Below are 18546 nucleotides of genomic sequence, written 5' to 3' on the forward strand. Positions count from 1 at the left end.
GCGGCTTATAGTCCGGAAATTACGGTAAATTAAACCTTTATGGCTCATGGCATCAATATGTGTCTTAAAATAAAGAAAAAAATATTATTTTGAAAGATTAGCTGTCAAATAATTTGCATAAGGTGAGGGACCAGGAAAAGTGGTCACAATGGGGACAAAGTCGACGGATAAGAGACACATTTTAATACCATGTGTAGACATATTTCTCTGAATGTGTACAAGATCAGGACAAAGGATGCATGCTAGCGCCAGGTATAAACAAGGCTATACATTTCTAAAATAACTTCAATTGTTTTTGTGAAATAAAAGAGATATTCACTTCCTTATGAAACCAAAGTCCTACCTACATTCTTGGTGGATAAAAATTGAACAATCGACACATGAACAAGGAAATAAACTCTCTGAATTCTGTCTTAAGTCATTGGAGTTACTAAGCTCCTCATCCAGTGGAGATTTGTGTGTCTTATTTTTGTAGACATACTGTAGTACAAATGGAGGGTCTTTGTATACTGAGGGAGTTTTTGAACACATTCATCATTTGTAATCCAAAAGCATTCTTAAAGTGATCCTCAAAGCAAAATCACATCTCAAGGTGTTTAAGTTTGAGTGTTGTGGGTATTTATCTATGAGGTCCTTCATCATACTATGACCTTGCATTGAATACCTGCTAATTTATGTTCTGTAATGAGAGAACCCGAATATCAAGTAAATTCTGAAACATTGTTGCTATGTAACTCATCTTGGTGATGAAATTGCCCCACTGAAGACATGTAAATGTTTAAGGTGGTTAAGTTTGTACAGTATGTAAATGATGTAAATTGTCATAAAGGTAAGCAAAAAGATACCACAAAATGTTAACTTTCTAGTTTCATTCATTTCTGTGAGAGACAGTAATGATGTTAAAGTGTTACGTATTGCGGATGATCCTTGTACCTCTTTATGGGTGAAAGGACAATAAAAGAGGGAGGGCCCGAGGCATCGCAAATAGTGGTAGCTGATTAAAGTGAACTGATGCATGCCAATACCTTAGTACCTCAGCAAATGGACTAGCACCAAGGACCACTAAGCTGTACCACTGAGGACAGTGAAACATGGAGGAGCTCAAATTCAGAGGGAGGAAAAGGGAAGGGAGGCACAGGTTAGTTCCATTAATCAAAAATCATTTCATTCAGTTCACGTGAGAATCATTTCAATCAAAACTGTTAGGATTCACAGGGCCTGATCTTGAAAATAATTAGCACTGTAGACATGGAAAAATATTCTACCTATACTGAAATCACACTAAATAGAAGTAATACAACTATATCATGATACAACGATACTATGTACTACGGTAGATATCATTTACCATTATTGGGAAGCTACTGAGAATTTAGTTTTGAAGATATATAATATAAGGAAGCAAAGTTGAACTCAAATGCTCCTTATCGCGGGCCGCTGCTGTCACGTTCTGACCATAGTTCTTTTGTGTTTTCTTTGTTTTAGTGTTGGTCAGGACGTGAGCTGAGTGGGCATTCTATGTTGTGTGTCTAGTTTTCCTGTTTCTATGTTTGGCCTGATATGGTTCTCAATCAGAGGCAGGTGTTAGTCATTGTCTCTGATTGGGAACCATATTTAGGTAGCCTGTTTTGTGTTGGGGTTTGTGGGTGGTTGTCTTCTGTCTTTGTGTCTATGCACCAGATAGGACTGTTTCGGTTTTTCACATTTGTTGTTTTTGTAGTTTGTAGTGTTCACGTTTATTGTCATTATTAAACATGATGAACACTAACCACGCTGCGCTTTGGTCCGATCCCTGCTACACCTCCTCTTCAGACGAAGAGGAGGAAATCTGCCGTTACAGCTGCTTTGTTCTGATAATGCTGAAATTATCCTCGGCAGTGTGTGAGATGTCACTAGAAGCTGTTATAATTGATCTATTACTCTACGGAGGATATAGTGTTATAACAATAGATATTAGATCAATACTGACATTGTTATATTGAAAGAAAGCCGTTTAATAGGAATTAAAACACCACTAACATCTTACAATGTAATATTTGTTAAATGACTACACACATTATATGCTTAAAATAAGTGTTTTGAGACATTAGAATCAGCATGATATTGCAATGATTTCATGCTTTAGGATCAATAATAGCATGCAATTATAGGTATGTAAACCGATCAATAGATGAAAAGTTTTAAATATATAATTGTTAGATACTACTGCACTGTTGGAGCTAGGAACACAAGCATGCCGCTACACACACAATAGCATCTACTAAATATGTGTATGTGACCAATAACATTTGATTTGATATATCTTTTTAAATGACCGAATCTGTGGATTTTTTTGTCTAATACTATCCATCTAAAAGACCAGGGGTTCGCAATCCTTTCGGGTAACTCTACCCACAATTACATTTTGCTCTGCCTGAAGTAGGGGAGACTGGAGGAAATGTTTCTATTTTACTCTATTGCTCAGAGACCACTTGAACTAGGCCAGTCATGTTTTGATATAAGAAAGGTACATATGTCTCCTAATCATTCATACCATTTATAGGTATGTACGTAAGATGGTCGGATCACAATATCGATTTTAATCCGAAAAGACTGGATGTTAAATTTTCCCTGTGGCACGGGCAATTCTAACAGTGGTTGGGGTCAATTGTGACACCCAAAAAAGAATTCAAATAAATGTACTTAACTTCAAAACATTCATGTTCATGAATCATCATATGTAATAATTTTGCTAGAAATATTAGTATTTCTATGTACTTAACCAATAATTACAGTAACACCCACGTTTGTGCATGGCCATTTGGTTCTTCTCAAAACATCTGAATAGTCTGATGGTGCCCAAATGATATCTGTTTACAAATTATTTGGCACTCTACAGGACCTCAATGCTATTTAAAGTTAGTATTTGTAAATTTCATGTATAATTCATACAATCTTAAAGTTAAAATCATTTGTTTTCATAATTTGGCTGCTTGGCTCAGGGTAATTTTAACACTACTTTACAATTGCCCCCAACCCAGCTACCATGACAAAACCTCATGTGCTTAGCAACAGACAATATTAGTGACAACGTCATTCATGTCAAAGTTTAGCCGACATACTTTACACTATCGATCAAAAGTTTTAGAACATCTACTCATTCAAGTGTTTTTCTTTCTTTTTACTATTAACTACATTGTAGAATAACAGTGAATACATCAAAACTATGAAATAACACATATGGATTAATGTAGTAACCAAGAAAGTGTTTTAAAAAATCAAAATAGAGTGTGCAAAGAAAGCTGTCATTAAGGCAAAGGGTGGCTCTTTGAAGAATCTCAAATCTCAAATATATTTTGATTTGTTTAACACTTTTTGGTTACTACATACTACATAGTTTTGATGTCTTAACTATTATTCTACAATGTAGAAAATAGTAAAAATAAAGAAAAACCCTTGAATGAGTAGGTGTTCTAAAACTTTTGACCAGTAGTGTATAGTGATAAAAATTATGCTAGTTTGAATTATTGCGAATGAATTCTCAGGGCAGTAAGTAAAAATACTTTCACCCCTAAAAAACTAAAATGTGCCCATAAAACATGCAAATAGTGAAATATTTGGCTGTGACTTTACAAGCAAGGAGACAACCCAAATGTGCATGTCCTGTGTTTCATCACTCTAGCTTGTTTGTGTTTGGAGAAATGCAAGGTGTTACAGTGTTATGGGTCTTCCAACTACCCCCTGTGGATAGGTTGAGAACCACTGATCTAGAACATCATCAACAGACTATTCAGATCAATTATTTGAGAACACCGTCAACATTTTGCCCCCTCATTCAATTCAGTTTTATTCAGTAAACCTGGTGGACATGAGGTTGTTTACATAAGGTTGAGATAATGGATAATGGTCATATCTTAATTAGGGCGATTCACCATGTAGGGCTGGTCACAATTGGGTTGGGTGCGCTTGGATGCTTATACTGGCGCCATAGTTATGTCAAAGCCAAAGCTCATTAGATAAGGTAAGACTGGCTCTCTGAATACAGACCGACCGGGCATCATTCAGGGGTATGACATTGTCAGAACCTACTGCACCCAATTAGCAGTTTCATTTCCAATTCTACTGATTCAATAGTGGCTCATTTAGTGTCACCTTTGCCTGACACCCATAAACACTGAGGCTCCTTATTGCTATTATAAACAGGTTACCAACATTAGAGCAGTAAAAATAAATGTTTTATCATACCCGTGGTATACGGTCTGATATGCCATGGCTGTCAGCCAATCAGCATTCAGGGCTCGAACCACCCAGTTTATAATGGATGTTATATGATGTCACTTGTGACTTACTTCCTTTGACCCAATGATGAACTACTAAAATCATTTACAGGTGTAGGATCTTAATTAGATTACCCTGTTGTGCAGAAAATGTCATGCACAGCAGGAAATGCAAAGGCTTCTAAAGTTTGTAAAAAATAAATGTATCAACCCTTAAAAAAAATGTATAATGTTAATTATAGTCCACACAATAATTCACATTTCCTGTTGCTGCAGGATAATTTTCTTGCTGTGAGAAAATTAAGATCCTACATATGTACCTTCCCATCACTGGATATAACATATCTTCAAGTCAGACATTACAGTAACACTCTATACCGCTACACTTTATAAAGGGTTTATAAAGACTGGAAGTTATTATTTTAAGAACGGTTTATGAAACAGTAATGAACAGTTTTAACAAACTGTTTGAAATTGTGTTCGATACTGTCACAGAGACACCTGGGATCCATTCCAGTTGAATCCCATTGGTGCTGAGAAAGAGGAAAAGAGAAGATGCTTTGAGTTGTTCCAGCACCTGGTGGCAGCATTCGTGGGGATAATGGTCCTGTGCAGTGCTGTCATCAGCAAGGTGAGCCAAAATGAGGGACCAGCACCCAGTTTAGTCTAGACAGGATACATCTTATGTCAGAATTTACTTTTTATAACAGGTGGGGAGAACTTACGCAGCAGGTTAGGATAATTAACGTAACAGGTTATGACAATTAGGTTAAGATTAGGAAAAGGGTGCGTAAGATAAAATGCAAAAGAAATATCAACTTTTGACATCAATTTATTTTATTTTATTTACTTTTACCCCATTTTTTTCTCCCCAATTTCGTGGTATCAAATTGGTAGTTACAGTCTTGTCTCATCGCTGCAACTCCCGTACAGACTCGGGAAAGGCGAAGGTCATGCGTCCTCCGAAGCAAGACCCAACCAAGCCGCACTGCTTCTTGACACAATGCCCCCTTAACCCGGAAGCCAGCCACACCAATGTGTCAGAGGAAACACCGTAAACCTGGCGACCGTGTCAGCGTGCATGCACCCGGCCCGCCACAGGAGTCACTAGAGTGCGATGGGACAAGGACATCCCTGCCAGCCAAACCCTCCCCTAACCCGTACGATTCTGGGCAAATTGTGCGCCGCCCCATGTGTCTCCCGGTTACGGCCGGCTGCGACAGAGCCTGGACTCGAACCAGGATCTCTAGTGGCACAGCTAGCAACTGCGATGCAGTGCCTTAGACCACTGTGCCACTCAGGAGGCCCTTGACATCAATTTCACATAAACTGTATCACATCTAGCATTGACCCCAGCACCATGAACCTGGAAACTACTGTATCAAGCATAATACCTCCTGGGATGTCATCTTATAATAATATATAGATATATCGAATCCATACCATATCAGATACATTCCCACAACTCAGCATTGATGAATAGTATACAAGGGAAGGGGTTCTTTATGGGTTCTTTATGAGACAAATCTCAAATCTGCGAATTGTAATTCGGAACATATCATACCAAATTGGGTAATGGACATCCACAAATTAATTCGAAGGTCATGCGTGAAAAGCCAACTGAAAATTATTCATGATTATTATTTGACCATGCTTGTCACTTATGAACATTTTTGAACATCTTGGCATAGTTCTGTTATAATCTCCACCCGGCACAGCCAGAAGAGGACTGGCCACCCCTCATAGCCTGGTTCCTCTCTAGGTTTCTTCCTAGGTTTTGGCCTTTCTAGGGAGTTTTTCCTAGCCACCGTGCTTCTACACCTGCATTACTAGCTGTTTGGGGTTTTAGGCTGGGTGTCTGTACAGCACTTCGAGATATTAGCTGATGTACGAAGGGCTATATAAAATAAAATTGAATTCACACCATACAAAACATAAAATATCATACTAAATGGGGCCTCAGATTTTTGTACAGAATAATATGAAGTGCTCTGAGACCAGTTTGACACCCTAGACACTTAGTACTACTCTCCTATCTGTTTTTTTTCTCTCTAACACATACACTGCTAACACTATGAAGGAATTGTTCACACTCATTATGTAGATCAGTGTTTAAATGAATGAATCTTAGATTCTATAATATTAGGAGTCTGATGTCAGTTGTGTTTACATCTAACCCGCCAGGGCTCTCTACTGGTTCTCTCCACACTCTCAAGCCCCACATCGACTAGGACTTCCAAGGAAAGACAATATTACATGCTCATGCTGGTGGGCTGTTTGGTGATGCCCAACCTGCTCGTGTTCCTCAAGTCACTGTGGAAATGCGCTTTCAAGAACTTCGTCCCACCAAACATGAGAACTATGGGAATTGTAAGTTGAAATATTATACAATTTGACTTCTTGGTGATCTTTGTATGTCTTAATTGCTGCTCAAATTTCTTGCTGTCAGTGTTGGGGAATTCATTTCTAATCTATGCAGTATTTTCAGTAGTTAGTTATATTCTCACCATGTAGCGGTGTAGCTAACTACTGGAAATACACACTGCTTTTTTTCTGCAAAAAGAAAAGAAAATAGGGGAGAACTAGGCAAGAATTTCCTTTATTTTTCGGGCATTATACCTGCCTAATTCTCACTTGAAACATTGTGTTTGTGTTAAATAGGCTAAATTAAACATTCTGTTAACATATGACCGCAAAGTAATCTGACCTTGCAATTTGTAGTCTATGAAATTTCAGATTTACATATGATAATATTTCATGAAGTAGTTTGGATGTAGTGAACTCCTTTTCAAAGTAACTTTACTTTTTTAAGGATAGCTTTAGTGTAGCTTCTCTTCTTCCAGTGTGAAGTAATTGGTAGCCTGGTAAACTATATTTTCAGAGTAGCTTCCCCAACACTGCATGCTGTCAATACAAACTTAAATGTGTATTTTTCAGGTGTGTGGGATTGAATGCTTGGTGTCTCTTGGGACCTCCATCCTGGTGCTGGTGGTGATGCCCCAGTTTGACGTGCTGACCAACCTCTTTATCTCCGGGGGAGTCTGCATGCTTTCCTCAGTCCTACAGATTGTATTTCGTCTGCAGAGAGAGAACTGGAAGATCATCTTCCCCATTTGTTCTCTTATGCTTGTCCTGACCGGCTACTTTCTCCTTGGGGCAGACTATTACGTCCGGGTAACCTCTTTTGTATCAGGGCAGGAGAAAGACTGTTATTGGTATGTTGGCATTGCAGTTTTTGCATCTTTTTTGGTTTCTCTGAACTGGTGGGAAAACCCAGTGCAGGCGAGCAACAACATGAAAGAAATGCTGGCCGAGTTGGACACCTTCAGAGACTTTGTATTTGTGATATCGAGTCTCCTAAGGGTTGTAGTCATTGCTGCTGTGTACCTCATCTACCACGTATTGATACAGAAAAACATTGTATGGTCAGATTTTGATTTCACCCCTAAGGCCAATGAAGATGAAAGTACAATTGCGAGGCATAAAGAGACCCTTGATATTGGTCTTACTGTACTTTTCCTTCAAGCCTTTTTCTCTGCTGCATGCCATTGGTTTGGAGTGGTGGCTTGTAAGATCCACTCTGTGCGAATGAGCTTCGCCTTCCCTGTCTGTTTTACCGGGCCCTCTGTTCTCATTATCGGCATGATCCTTTTCCTAACGCAATCTCAATACCTAGCTGGGGCCAACACAACTTCTATCATTGACTTTTGCTCGAGCCTAGTTGACCTGAGCACCAAGAACACCAGCGCAGTCGTGATGCTGGAGCTCACAAAGAGCATCTGCAGGACTTCTTTGAGTAGCCATTACTGGACCTGGCCTTTCTCCCTACTTGTGCTGGAGGGCATTTGCATGTGGCTCGGGCTCATCACATGCACCTACTACGTGTGGAACTTCAAGGTCCAGAGGATCGAACGCACAACTGAGCTGTTTGTACGACGCCTCTATGAATCTGCCTTCATCGACCTGTCTCTGCTTCTGAACACCAAGATGAAGGTTGTGCAAACGAGGAACCAGGAGAGGCAAGATTTTGCTATTTAATTGATTAAAAGTCCACGTGGTTTAAGACTTCACATTGCAACAGTGTAAATAGACATTTGTTCAGTAATTGTTGAGTTTTGCCGACAGTGCACTATATAAGAAAGAGTCTTAGTGGTAGTGTGGTGAAATACACTTAATGACATTAACTCTGATCACTCTGCATTCAAACATGATTAGAAATGGTTCTCTATCCCCCCCTCCTTCCAAACATGTTCTCATACTTTCCCCATGTTTTTCATTCTACAGTAGTGTTGTTGACGACGTGGAGAATTGTGTCATTTACCTCTGTGCAACAATGTGGCATGAGACCTATGACGAGATGTTGAAGATCCTCACGTCCATGTTCAGGTATTGTGCTTATCAATTTCGCTGGCTGTGTTTGATATTTAAATATTTCTAGCCCTGAAAAGTTATTTAATATAAATTCACAATGTTAGTGTGTGTGAATGAGTTTGTGTGTGTGAGTGTGTGCAGCAGAGACCTCTTGTATACAACACAAGACAATGACCCCGTACACACCGCACTCAAGTTGTATAACTCATGTAGCCTTCAACACATTTGTCACTTGTTGTGATAGAGTTTTTCTGCACAAAAATAATTACACAAGCGTTGTGGAGACACCGTAAAATGGTTGTGTAAACATGTTTGTACAGACAAACTCTCCATTGTATTACAAAAATATCAGCTATGTCACAACCATTGTGTGAAATGCGTTCCACATCAGTTGTACAACCTTAGCGTGTACAGGACCAACAGACTTTGACAAAATACAGTGAATGATAAGGAGGTGATTATTATAATGTTTTGCATAAAAATAGGATGTTCACTTAACATGTGTCTTGATGGTTTCAGGTTGGACCGGTACAGAGGTGACCCAAAAGAGGAACATAAAGATGTTTTTGACTTTGAATGCCACATATTTGTAGATGACGCATTCATGATAGACAAGGAGACGGGCAAAAAGTTTATCAATGAATATGTGACCGATCTCATTCATGTGGTCATAGAGGTTTACAGGTAAGTGGACATTTTGTTTTTCTTTGCACTTTACTCCCTATAAACCCAGACCAAGTGTCAGTTAATGAGCACAAGCAAGCTCTACTTTAAGATGCATTCACTATAAATGGGGGAATTCTATAAATCCAAAAGACTGCCAACTGTTTCATAATGAATCTTGAATGTTTGTGCATTTCAGGGTATTCACCAATAAGGAGCCCGATGACGTGTCAATTATTGAGACTCCTTATGGTGGGCGATTAATGTTTGTGATGCCAGAAGGAAACATGCTGTATTTCCATTTGAAAGACAAACAGCTAATCAGAAACAAGAAGAGATGGTCACAGGTGAGTAGGATGATTTTCAATATTACTGTATTCCATGATTTCACCACTGTTAACCTACATTCTTTAAACATACTTGAATTACTTTTCTTGAAGAACATGAATATATTGTAATTGCTTTTTGGGGTTTTAGTATGGACACACTTTAAAATTAAAGAGTTATAAGTTTGCATCTGACATGTCTTTCAGATCATGTACCTCTACTATCTGCTTGGATGGAAAGGATACATTGTCAAGAATCCTCAAAAGATAACGGTATGTAATATATTTAATCCCCGCAATACAGCTGATCTGTAAATATAAAAAAATCAGTAGCGAGCCATGGTTCCATGGTTTCCCTAAATGAATGTGTATGATTTTCTTTGTATCTGTCTTCTACAGAGACAGAATAATCCTTGCCGTGCCAGTCTCATATCACTGGATGGGGAGAGTTTCCTGTTGCCACAGCATGACAATGACAGTAAGAGAAAACACATCTCTGATGACAATACCTACATCATGGCCCTGGATGGAGACACAGACTTCCACCCCTCAGCTCTGATATTACTGGTGGACCGACTTCGGAAGTACTGCAATGTGGGTGCTGCATGCGGACGAATCCACCCTACAGGAATGGGTGAGTAGAGCTGATGTTGATACACCCTTTACCGAAGAGTTAGGGGATCCACTCAGACATGGCTATGTCCAGCATACTGTATATTTCAAGTGCATCTATCCGTATTGCAGAAGCGTTGCGAAGGATCCGCGTTATAGCTCGCGTGAAATGTAAAGGCAGTGTTCCCGCGTTCGAGGAGACTGCATCCACGGTATACGCTGCATATGTCGGCTCAATCGGAAATTAAGTTGACATTTTATCGCGGATCTTCTGCGATACTTCCACGATACGGAGCCCCTAATCCAATTCCAACCATAACCACTGAGAGACAATATATCAACATGTCTCGCTACACTATAACTGAACTGACATGCATTGATTTCTATTTTAGGTCCAATGGTGTGGTATCAGAAATTTGAGTATGCTGTTGGTCACTGGCTCCAGAAAACAGCTGAGCACGTGTTTGGTTCAGTCCTCTGCAGTCCTGGATGCTTCAGCTTGTTCAGGGGATCAGCTCTGATGGATGACAACGTGCTCAAGAGATACACCACCACTGCAACTAGAGCCTCTGAGTATGTTCAATATGATCAAGGTGACTACTTCCTTATTCTCCCATCAACAGCACTTGGTTGTCAGTATAGGCTACTGGAGTATTAGACTATACCACAGGAGGCTCATAGACGTTTTATCACAGTTTCTTAAGCTATTTATGTTGGCTTCAATCGACCAAGGGTAACATAAACTCAGCAAAAAAAAGAAACGTCCCTTTTTCAGGACCCTGTCTTTCAAAGATAATACGTAAAAATCCAAATAACTTCACAGATCTTCATTGTAAAGGGTTTAAACACTGTTTCCCATGCTTGTTCAATGAACCATAAACAATTAATGAACATACACCTGTGGAACGGTCGTTAAGACACTAACAGCTTACAGACGGTAGGTAATTAAGGTCACAGTTATGAAAAGGACACTAAAGAGGCCTTTCTACTGACTCTGAAAAACACCAAAAGAAAGATGCCCAGGGTCCCTGCTCATCTGTGTGAACGTGCCTTAGGCATGCTGCAAGGAGGCATGAGGACTGCAGATGTGGCCAAGGCAATAAATTGCAATGTCCGTACTGTGAGACGCCTAAGACCGCTACAGGGAGACAGGACGGACAGCTGATCGTCCTCGTAGTGGCAGACCACGTGCAACAACATCTGCACAGGATCGGTACATCCGAACATCACACCTGCGGGACAGGTACAGGATGGCAACAATAACTGTCTGAGTTACACCAGGAATGCACAATCTCTCCATCAGTGCTCAGACTGTCAGCCATAGGCTGAGAGAGGCTGGACTGAGGGCTTGTAGGCCTGTTGTAAGGCAGGTCCTCACCAGACATCACCAGCAACAATGTCACCTATGGACACAAACCCACCGTCGCTGGACCAGACAGGACTGGCAAAAAGTGCTCTTCACTGATGAGTCGCAATTTTGTCTCACCAGGGGTGATGGTTGGATTCGCATTTATCGTCGAAGGAATGAGCGTTACACCGAGGCCCGTACTCTGGAGCGGGATCGATTTGGAGGTGGAGGGTCCGTCATGGTCTGGGGCGGTGTGTCACAGCATCATCGAACTGAGCTTGTTGTCATTGCAGGCAATCTCAATGCTGTGCTTTACAGGGAATACATCCTACTCCCTCATGTGGTACCCTTCCTGCAGGCTCATCCTGACATGACCCTCCAGCATGACAATGCCACCAACAATACTGCTCGTTCTATGCGTGATTTCCTGCAAGACAGGAATGTCAGTGTTCTGCCATGGCCAGCGAAGAGCCCGGATCTCAATACATTGAGCACGTTTGGGACCTGTTGGATCGGAGGGTGAGGGCTAGGGCCATTCCCCCCAGAAATGTCCGGGAACTTGCAGGTGCCTTGGTGGAAGGGTGGGGTAACATCTCACAGCAAGAACTGGCAAATCTGGTGCAGTCAATGAGGAGGAGATGCACTGCAGTCCTTAATGCAGCTGGTGGCCACACCAGATACTGAATGTTACTTTTGATTTTCCCTTTGTTCAAGAACACATTATTCCATTTCTGTTAGTCACATGTCTGTGGAACTTGTTCAGTTTATGTCTCAGTTGTTGAAACTTGTTATGTTCATACAAATATGTACACATGTTAAGTTTGCTGAAACTAAACGCAGTTGACAGTGAGAGGACGTTTTGTTTTTTTGCTGAGTTTACATATTTACTGGCTCATTAAGTGTTCCCTAGAGATAATCACTAAGTGTGCAGCTGTCCTAGGACCTGATAAGTATATTCATTTCCTTGAATCTTCCCTTTTCCCGCTGGCCAGGTGAGGACCGCTGGCTGTGCACCCTGCTCCTCCAGCAGGGCTGGAGAGTGGAGTACAACGCTGCGTCCGACGCCTACACCAACTCCCCTCAGGAGTTCAAAGAGTTTTACAACCAGAGGCGGCGCTGGGGGCCGTCTACTCTGGCCAACACCCTGGACCTCCTGCACAGTGGCAATGAGACGGTCAAGAGGAACTCTTCCATCTCCAGACTGTACATCTTCTACCAGATATTTACTGTCAGCTCCTCCATTCTCGGCCCTGCCTCTGTGTCTCTGATGATAGCAGGTACCTGTTCTGTTCATTCTTGTTCATTGTACACACTCTTTTATGTCTATATGTTGTTAACCAATATTCATTATACGACCTAGAGTAACTAGAACTGAAGTGCCACATTTTCCCTTAAGTCAAGTTATATATTTTATTTTTATTAAGGTGTATATCAGCTTTAATATTGCAGATTGATTGTTGTTTCTATCAATGTAATTGTCTGTATCATTTCCAATCCCCCATATATATTTTTTTGTACATACTGTATATTTGTTCCCCGGGCGCCGAAGACGTGGATGTCGATTATGACAGCACCTCTCTGATTCAGAGGGGTTGGGTTAAATGCGGAAGGCACATTTCAGTTGAATGCATTCAGTTGTATAACTGACTAGTTATCCCCCTTTCCCTAAAATATACAGTGTATATTTTCCTTTATTATTTTCCCCTAACCCAACCACCCCTCCCTAATTGGAGTAAACTAATGGACTAAAATACTTAGGCTTCTACTTCCAGCTTATTCATACTATAAACATTTCACAGACACAGTATATTTTACATTAGCTTTATTTTGTTTGTTTTTAGTCCCACCCTTCAGCTTCCCTCAACCCCTCCCATCTATCTCTGAAGACCATCCAGTTTTTCTAGCTGCCATATATTTTTCCACTGTGCTGTGATGTTTCACAAAAGTTCTGAACCTTTCTATTTTCATAGTTTCTACAGATTGTAAATGAAAAATAAATGTTTTTGCTAAGAGTATTATTGATTGAGTGATATACAACATTCTATTGTCACGTTAAGTATTTTGAATTGTCAGTAAGTTCAAAAGCTCAAAGTCAGGCTGAGAGCCAGCTGGGTGAACGAGATTACATATGACTACACATTTTAGGGCACAGGGCTAAAGGACAAACAGTATAAAGTATGCCTACCCATCAGTTATGACTTTTGCTTTGGTTCAATAAAACCATAAAAGTCATGAGGTGAAGATGAGGTCAAATTGTATTTTTTTAATGTGCTATGATATACAGATCTCCATCCCAGGAAGTATTCACTCTTTTTTCTGTCTTCCTCTTTAGGTGCTTTTCAGTTTGTGTTCAAAATTGAAGGAACCAATTCCATCATCATATCAGTCATCCCACCTATTTTCTACATGTTAATTTGTTTTTTGGCAAAACCAAACACCCAGATCACCATTGCAGCCATTATGAGCGTGTTGTACGCCTTTCTGATGTTAGCATCATTCTTCGCCATCATCGGTAAGCTTTGGCAATGACTCTTCACATGATCATTCACTCAACACACAAAACCAAGTTGTTTATGCAAAGATAAAGGTTACCTATAATCTTTTAAAGGGTGGCGGCTGGTGTTAAATGAGTCAGACTGTTACGATACACATTTCATTTCATGCGTTCCCCAGGTGACATGGCTACGCAGGGCACATTCATCACCCCAACTGGCCTCTTCCTGGTTTCCATGGCTGCCATGTACCTGGTGACAGCCATCCTTCACCCCCAGGAGTTCAGCATGATCATCTATGGTCTGATGTACTTCATCTGTATCCCCAGTGGCTATCTCTTGCTCACAATCTACTCCTTGGTGAACATGCACATTGTCACATGGGGCACTCGAGAGACAAACAAGGAAAAAGAACAGAAGAAGAACCAGAATGTTCTCTGTGATCGAAACTGCAAACTTTGCTGTTGGGATATGAAACTACAAGTCACCCAAGAGACGGATAACTTGATGCTCCAGCAACTCCAGCAGGCAGTCAATCCAAACATACAAGTCACCCAGCAGGTGGTGCATGAACAGAAGCCCAACACCAAGGAAGAGAAAAACAATGCCCCAAATGAAGAAAACAATGAGGAAATAAGTCCAGAGCTTTTAGACCGCAAAAGAGCCAATAAAGACTTAGAATATGATACAAGGCATGTACAAAACATTTCACAAAGGCCCAAAGGACCTCGCTCATATACTGTCTAAAACAAACGTCTATCAAATGGAGGGCCTGTTGTTACCTGTTGTAACTTTTCATCCTCTTGTTCACAGCAGTGTTGACAGGTTTGACAGCATTCCTAAAAAGGAGAGCGCCTATTCCAGCATCGAAGATGACAACGATGATAACCATGACGATGATGATGATAATATGCTTTATGACGGTTCGCTTTATAGTGGCTTCACGGAGGAAGAAAGAGAATTTGTACCTCAAAGTGGTAGGTGGTTCAGTACATGAAAGAGTATAGCTGTAACCTACAACATACTGACTTTTTGTATGTAACTACAAGTTGAATTATAAATCAACAGCACCTCTACACAATTTGCTTTCAATAGATTGGGTTCAGCCTGTCAAGGAAGAGTTCCTGAAGAAATTGACCTACGCCAACTTGAAAAGGAACCTTCAGGAGCAGATCCGTTACACCCTGAGAAACAAGAACCAGGAGGATGTGTGTGAGGAGCTGGTAATGATGCTGACGGACACGGTGAACGGAGAGCTGAAGGACAAGGTGGGCCCAGAGGACGTGCTGAGCGACAGCCAGCTAGAAGAGCTGCAGTACGCCCTTAACGAGGCCGCCAGGAGGATCCTGAAAACCAACCGAATGGAGAGGCTTGAGAGGAGGGTAAAAAGAGCCATAGAGAAAACCCTCATTGCCCCACAGGTGGAGAAACTCACTGAGGTAATGTTTGAGTGAAAACACACCCGTTCATATTGTATTTAATGTTATATTGTATTGCCTGGTGTCTTACTGGTAGCAGCTCCGGACGTTGTTTTCTCTACATCTGTGACCTGGGATGGACTTCAGCAATAAGTTGACTGAGTACTCTGGAACCAGACCCTTTGAGTGATAATCTGAAGAACAGATAGTGTTGGGCAACAATGTGTTCCAATAAAATGAGCAAATATACATACCATGTTTCCCTATGCATTTTGGCAGGATGAACACGACTTTTGGAAGAAACTACTTGAGAGATACCTCGCACCTATTGTTGATGATAAAGCTCATAAAGAGGAGGTGACAAGGGAACTGAAGTCACTACGAAACAAGGTGGGCTTTTCTTGTTTTATACTATTTATTCACTATGTTCTACTAAACACACATGGCTCGTAGAATGATCATATTTTGTTTTTGTTGTTTTACAGGCAGTGTTTCTGTATTTCATCGTCAACGTTTTGTGGATTGTGGCCACTTTCTTTTTACAAGCCATTGGAAATGATGTGATTAGTATCAAGATTCAGAAAATCTGGCCAAATGGCACATCATCAGGAGAATACCTGAAGGTGGAGCCTCTCAGTCTGATGTTCCTCTTGTCATTCGCTGTGCTTCTAGTGGTGCAGTTCCTGGCTATGCTTTACCACAGGTGGGCAAACATTTCTCATTTCTCAAACACAAAATGATATATCTACATAACACCACCATTGCAAACATGCATAAGAGGACAGAAATGTCAAAATAAAAGGCAGAAAGACAAATAGAATAAGATTACAATCTCATGCTGTGCGCCTTATGACAGTTTAACACATTTTTTTTCTCTCAATGCAAGCAAGTGATTAGTTTCAGTTATCTTATGATGAGTCTTGATGAAATCAAACTAAAAGTACACTGTGTTGTTTCTCTTTTCAGAGTTTATACTCTTATCCACGTGGTGTCGTACAGAAGCACAGAAAAAGACTACATTCCCAGAGACGAGGTGAGTGATCTCTGCTAATCCAAACAACAAGGAGGATAAAGTACATCTAGTCGCCATCTACCTGATTGTAGATTATTAATAATTTGAGTAATTATGGTGCAGATATACTGAATATCTAACAGGTTAATAAATGATTTACTAGTCGTTGTGTGAAAAACAACTATTATGAAGACCTAAAATGCTTCTTGTTGATCATTGTATTTCTCTCCGTTGCTTGTGCAGGAGGGCGAGGAGGGGGTGATTATTGAGAACCAGATAGCCAACGGCCTTGTGATCACCAGTGATGACTTGTGAAACTGGATTTTTTGCGGGCGTGTTGTTACTGAGTGTTCCATGAAACAAAATAGTGGCTTTGTGAAGTGTTTTGCACCTTTGTTTGAACATAATTCAGATATACATAGCAGTAATGATACTTATGATACTGCAGCAGTGAAATATGAAATGTTACTACTAGCATTAACATAGTTATCCAATGCCTGAGTTTTCTATAAAAAAAAAACTGTTTCAATATTGAGCCATAATAAGATGTAGAATGAAAATATTGTAATTCAGCCTGATTGGATGTACTTACTGGGAAACAGACGATATTATGATCAGTTAATACATAACAAAATCATTAAACATATCCAGAGAAATATACATACACAGATGCATACTTCTACGACTACATGAGCCTCCATTTTTCAAGGGGAAATGACCTTTCTAAATGTATGGCTCTGAACCTATCCAACTGAAGAAAACGGTCTTGCAATCTTTCACAGACGGACAATGTAACACATATTGTGAACATGAAGTAAATGTACTAGTATTTATACTGCAATATTTATGATATGACTGCCTATGTTGAACTCAAATAAAATTTACATTTCTAATATTATTATTACCAGTCAAAACATTAAATGACAAATGCATGTGGTGATTAGGGCTGTTACAGTGACTGTATTACTGCCACAGCGACGGTCGCGAGTCATGATGGTAGTCAAATTCCACATGACCGTTTAGTCACGGTAACTAGGCTTCTCCAAGCTCTGATGCTGCTGCTGGTCATTAGTAGCCTACGAAACTTGCTAACTGCCTGGTACTCAGCACTCTATTATTGTACCTCTTATCACTCTGACATCAATGCAAATGTAATCGAAAATCTAATCAAACACTTCATGAGAGCCCATGAGCTCATGTTGAGCAACATTTCTATAGGCTATGCAATTGTGTGAGAAAACAGAGTGATGGCCTCTACTAAAAAGAGGAGGATCAAATCAGCTTTCTATAGGCTAGGCACATTGCTTCTCTTTAAAACAGGAGTATAGCATACCTTGCTGGCATGAAAATGAACCACGGGAAAAGCGTCCTCCATCCACTGCCCGTTTCGAGACAGGTGCATGATAATGGTCCATTCTAAATCAAGAAAATTTCACACATTTTATTTAGTATATGTAAAGACAAGATTAAATCAAGAATAGTGTGATGATTGAAATATTAGCCTATCATTTGTGAATGATGCCCAGCTTATTTGGCCACTTTAGTTGTGATACAAACCTTATCAAAACATATAGGCCTATGGGCTAGGCTACATGAGGTGTGCGACTATGATTAGAAAAAGTTGCAAAAAAAAGTATGCGCTGTTTGCCTTAATTAAGGATCCTCCCCTTTTTTTAAATTTCCGCCTAAAATTACATACCCAAATCTAACTGCCTGTAGCGCAGGACCTTAAGCAAAGATATGCATATTCTTGATACCATTTGAAAGGAAACACTTTGAACTTTGTGGAAATGTGACATTAATGTAGGAGAATTTAAAATCCATGCGTCCTCCGAAGCACAACCCAACCAAGCCGCACTGTTTCTTAACACAGCGCGCCTCCAACCCGGAAGCCAGCCGCACCAATGTGTCGGAGGAAACACCGTGCACCCGCCCCCCTCGGTTAGCGCGCACTGCGCCCGGCCCGCCACAGGAGTCGCTGGAGCGCGATGAGACAAGGATATCCCTACCGGCCAAACCCTCCCTAACCCGGACGACGCTAAGCCAAT

The 18546-nt window shown here is 40.5% G+C and overlaps 1 protein-coding gene across 1 annotated transcript; it reads left to right on the forward strand.

Annotated features, from left to right (window-relative positions):
* The first annotated feature begins 1091 nt into the window (after window positions 1-1091).
* On the forward strand, window positions 1092-16915 carry LOC139580287 (chitin synthase chs-1-like). Its single transcript, XM_071408832.1, has 19 exons — window positions 1092-1138; window positions 4752-4887; window positions 6441-6626; window positions 7194-8278; window positions 8550-8642; window positions 9147-9311; window positions 9490-9637; window positions 9824-9889; window positions 10016-10250; window positions 10621-10821; window positions 12569-12853; window positions 13909-14088; window positions 14250-14760; window positions 14885-15045; window positions 15164-15507; window positions 15766-15876; window positions 15972-16189; window positions 16453-16519; window positions 16742-16915. The coding sequence occupies exons 1-19, from the start codon at window positions 1092-1094 to the stop codon at window positions 16811-16813; spliced, it is 4311 nt and encodes a 1436-aa protein (XP_071264933.1). The 3' UTR covers window positions 16814-16915.
* The last annotated feature ends 1631 nt before the right edge of the window (window positions 16916-18546 follow it).

The sequence above is a fragment of the Salvelinus alpinus genome, chromosome 7, assembly GCF_045679555.1.
Source record: "Salvelinus alpinus chromosome 7, SLU_Salpinus.1, whole genome shotgun sequence".
In the NCBI taxonomy this organism is placed as follows: Eukaryota; Metazoa; Chordata; class Actinopteri; order Salmoniformes; family Salmonidae; genus Salvelinus; species Salvelinus alpinus.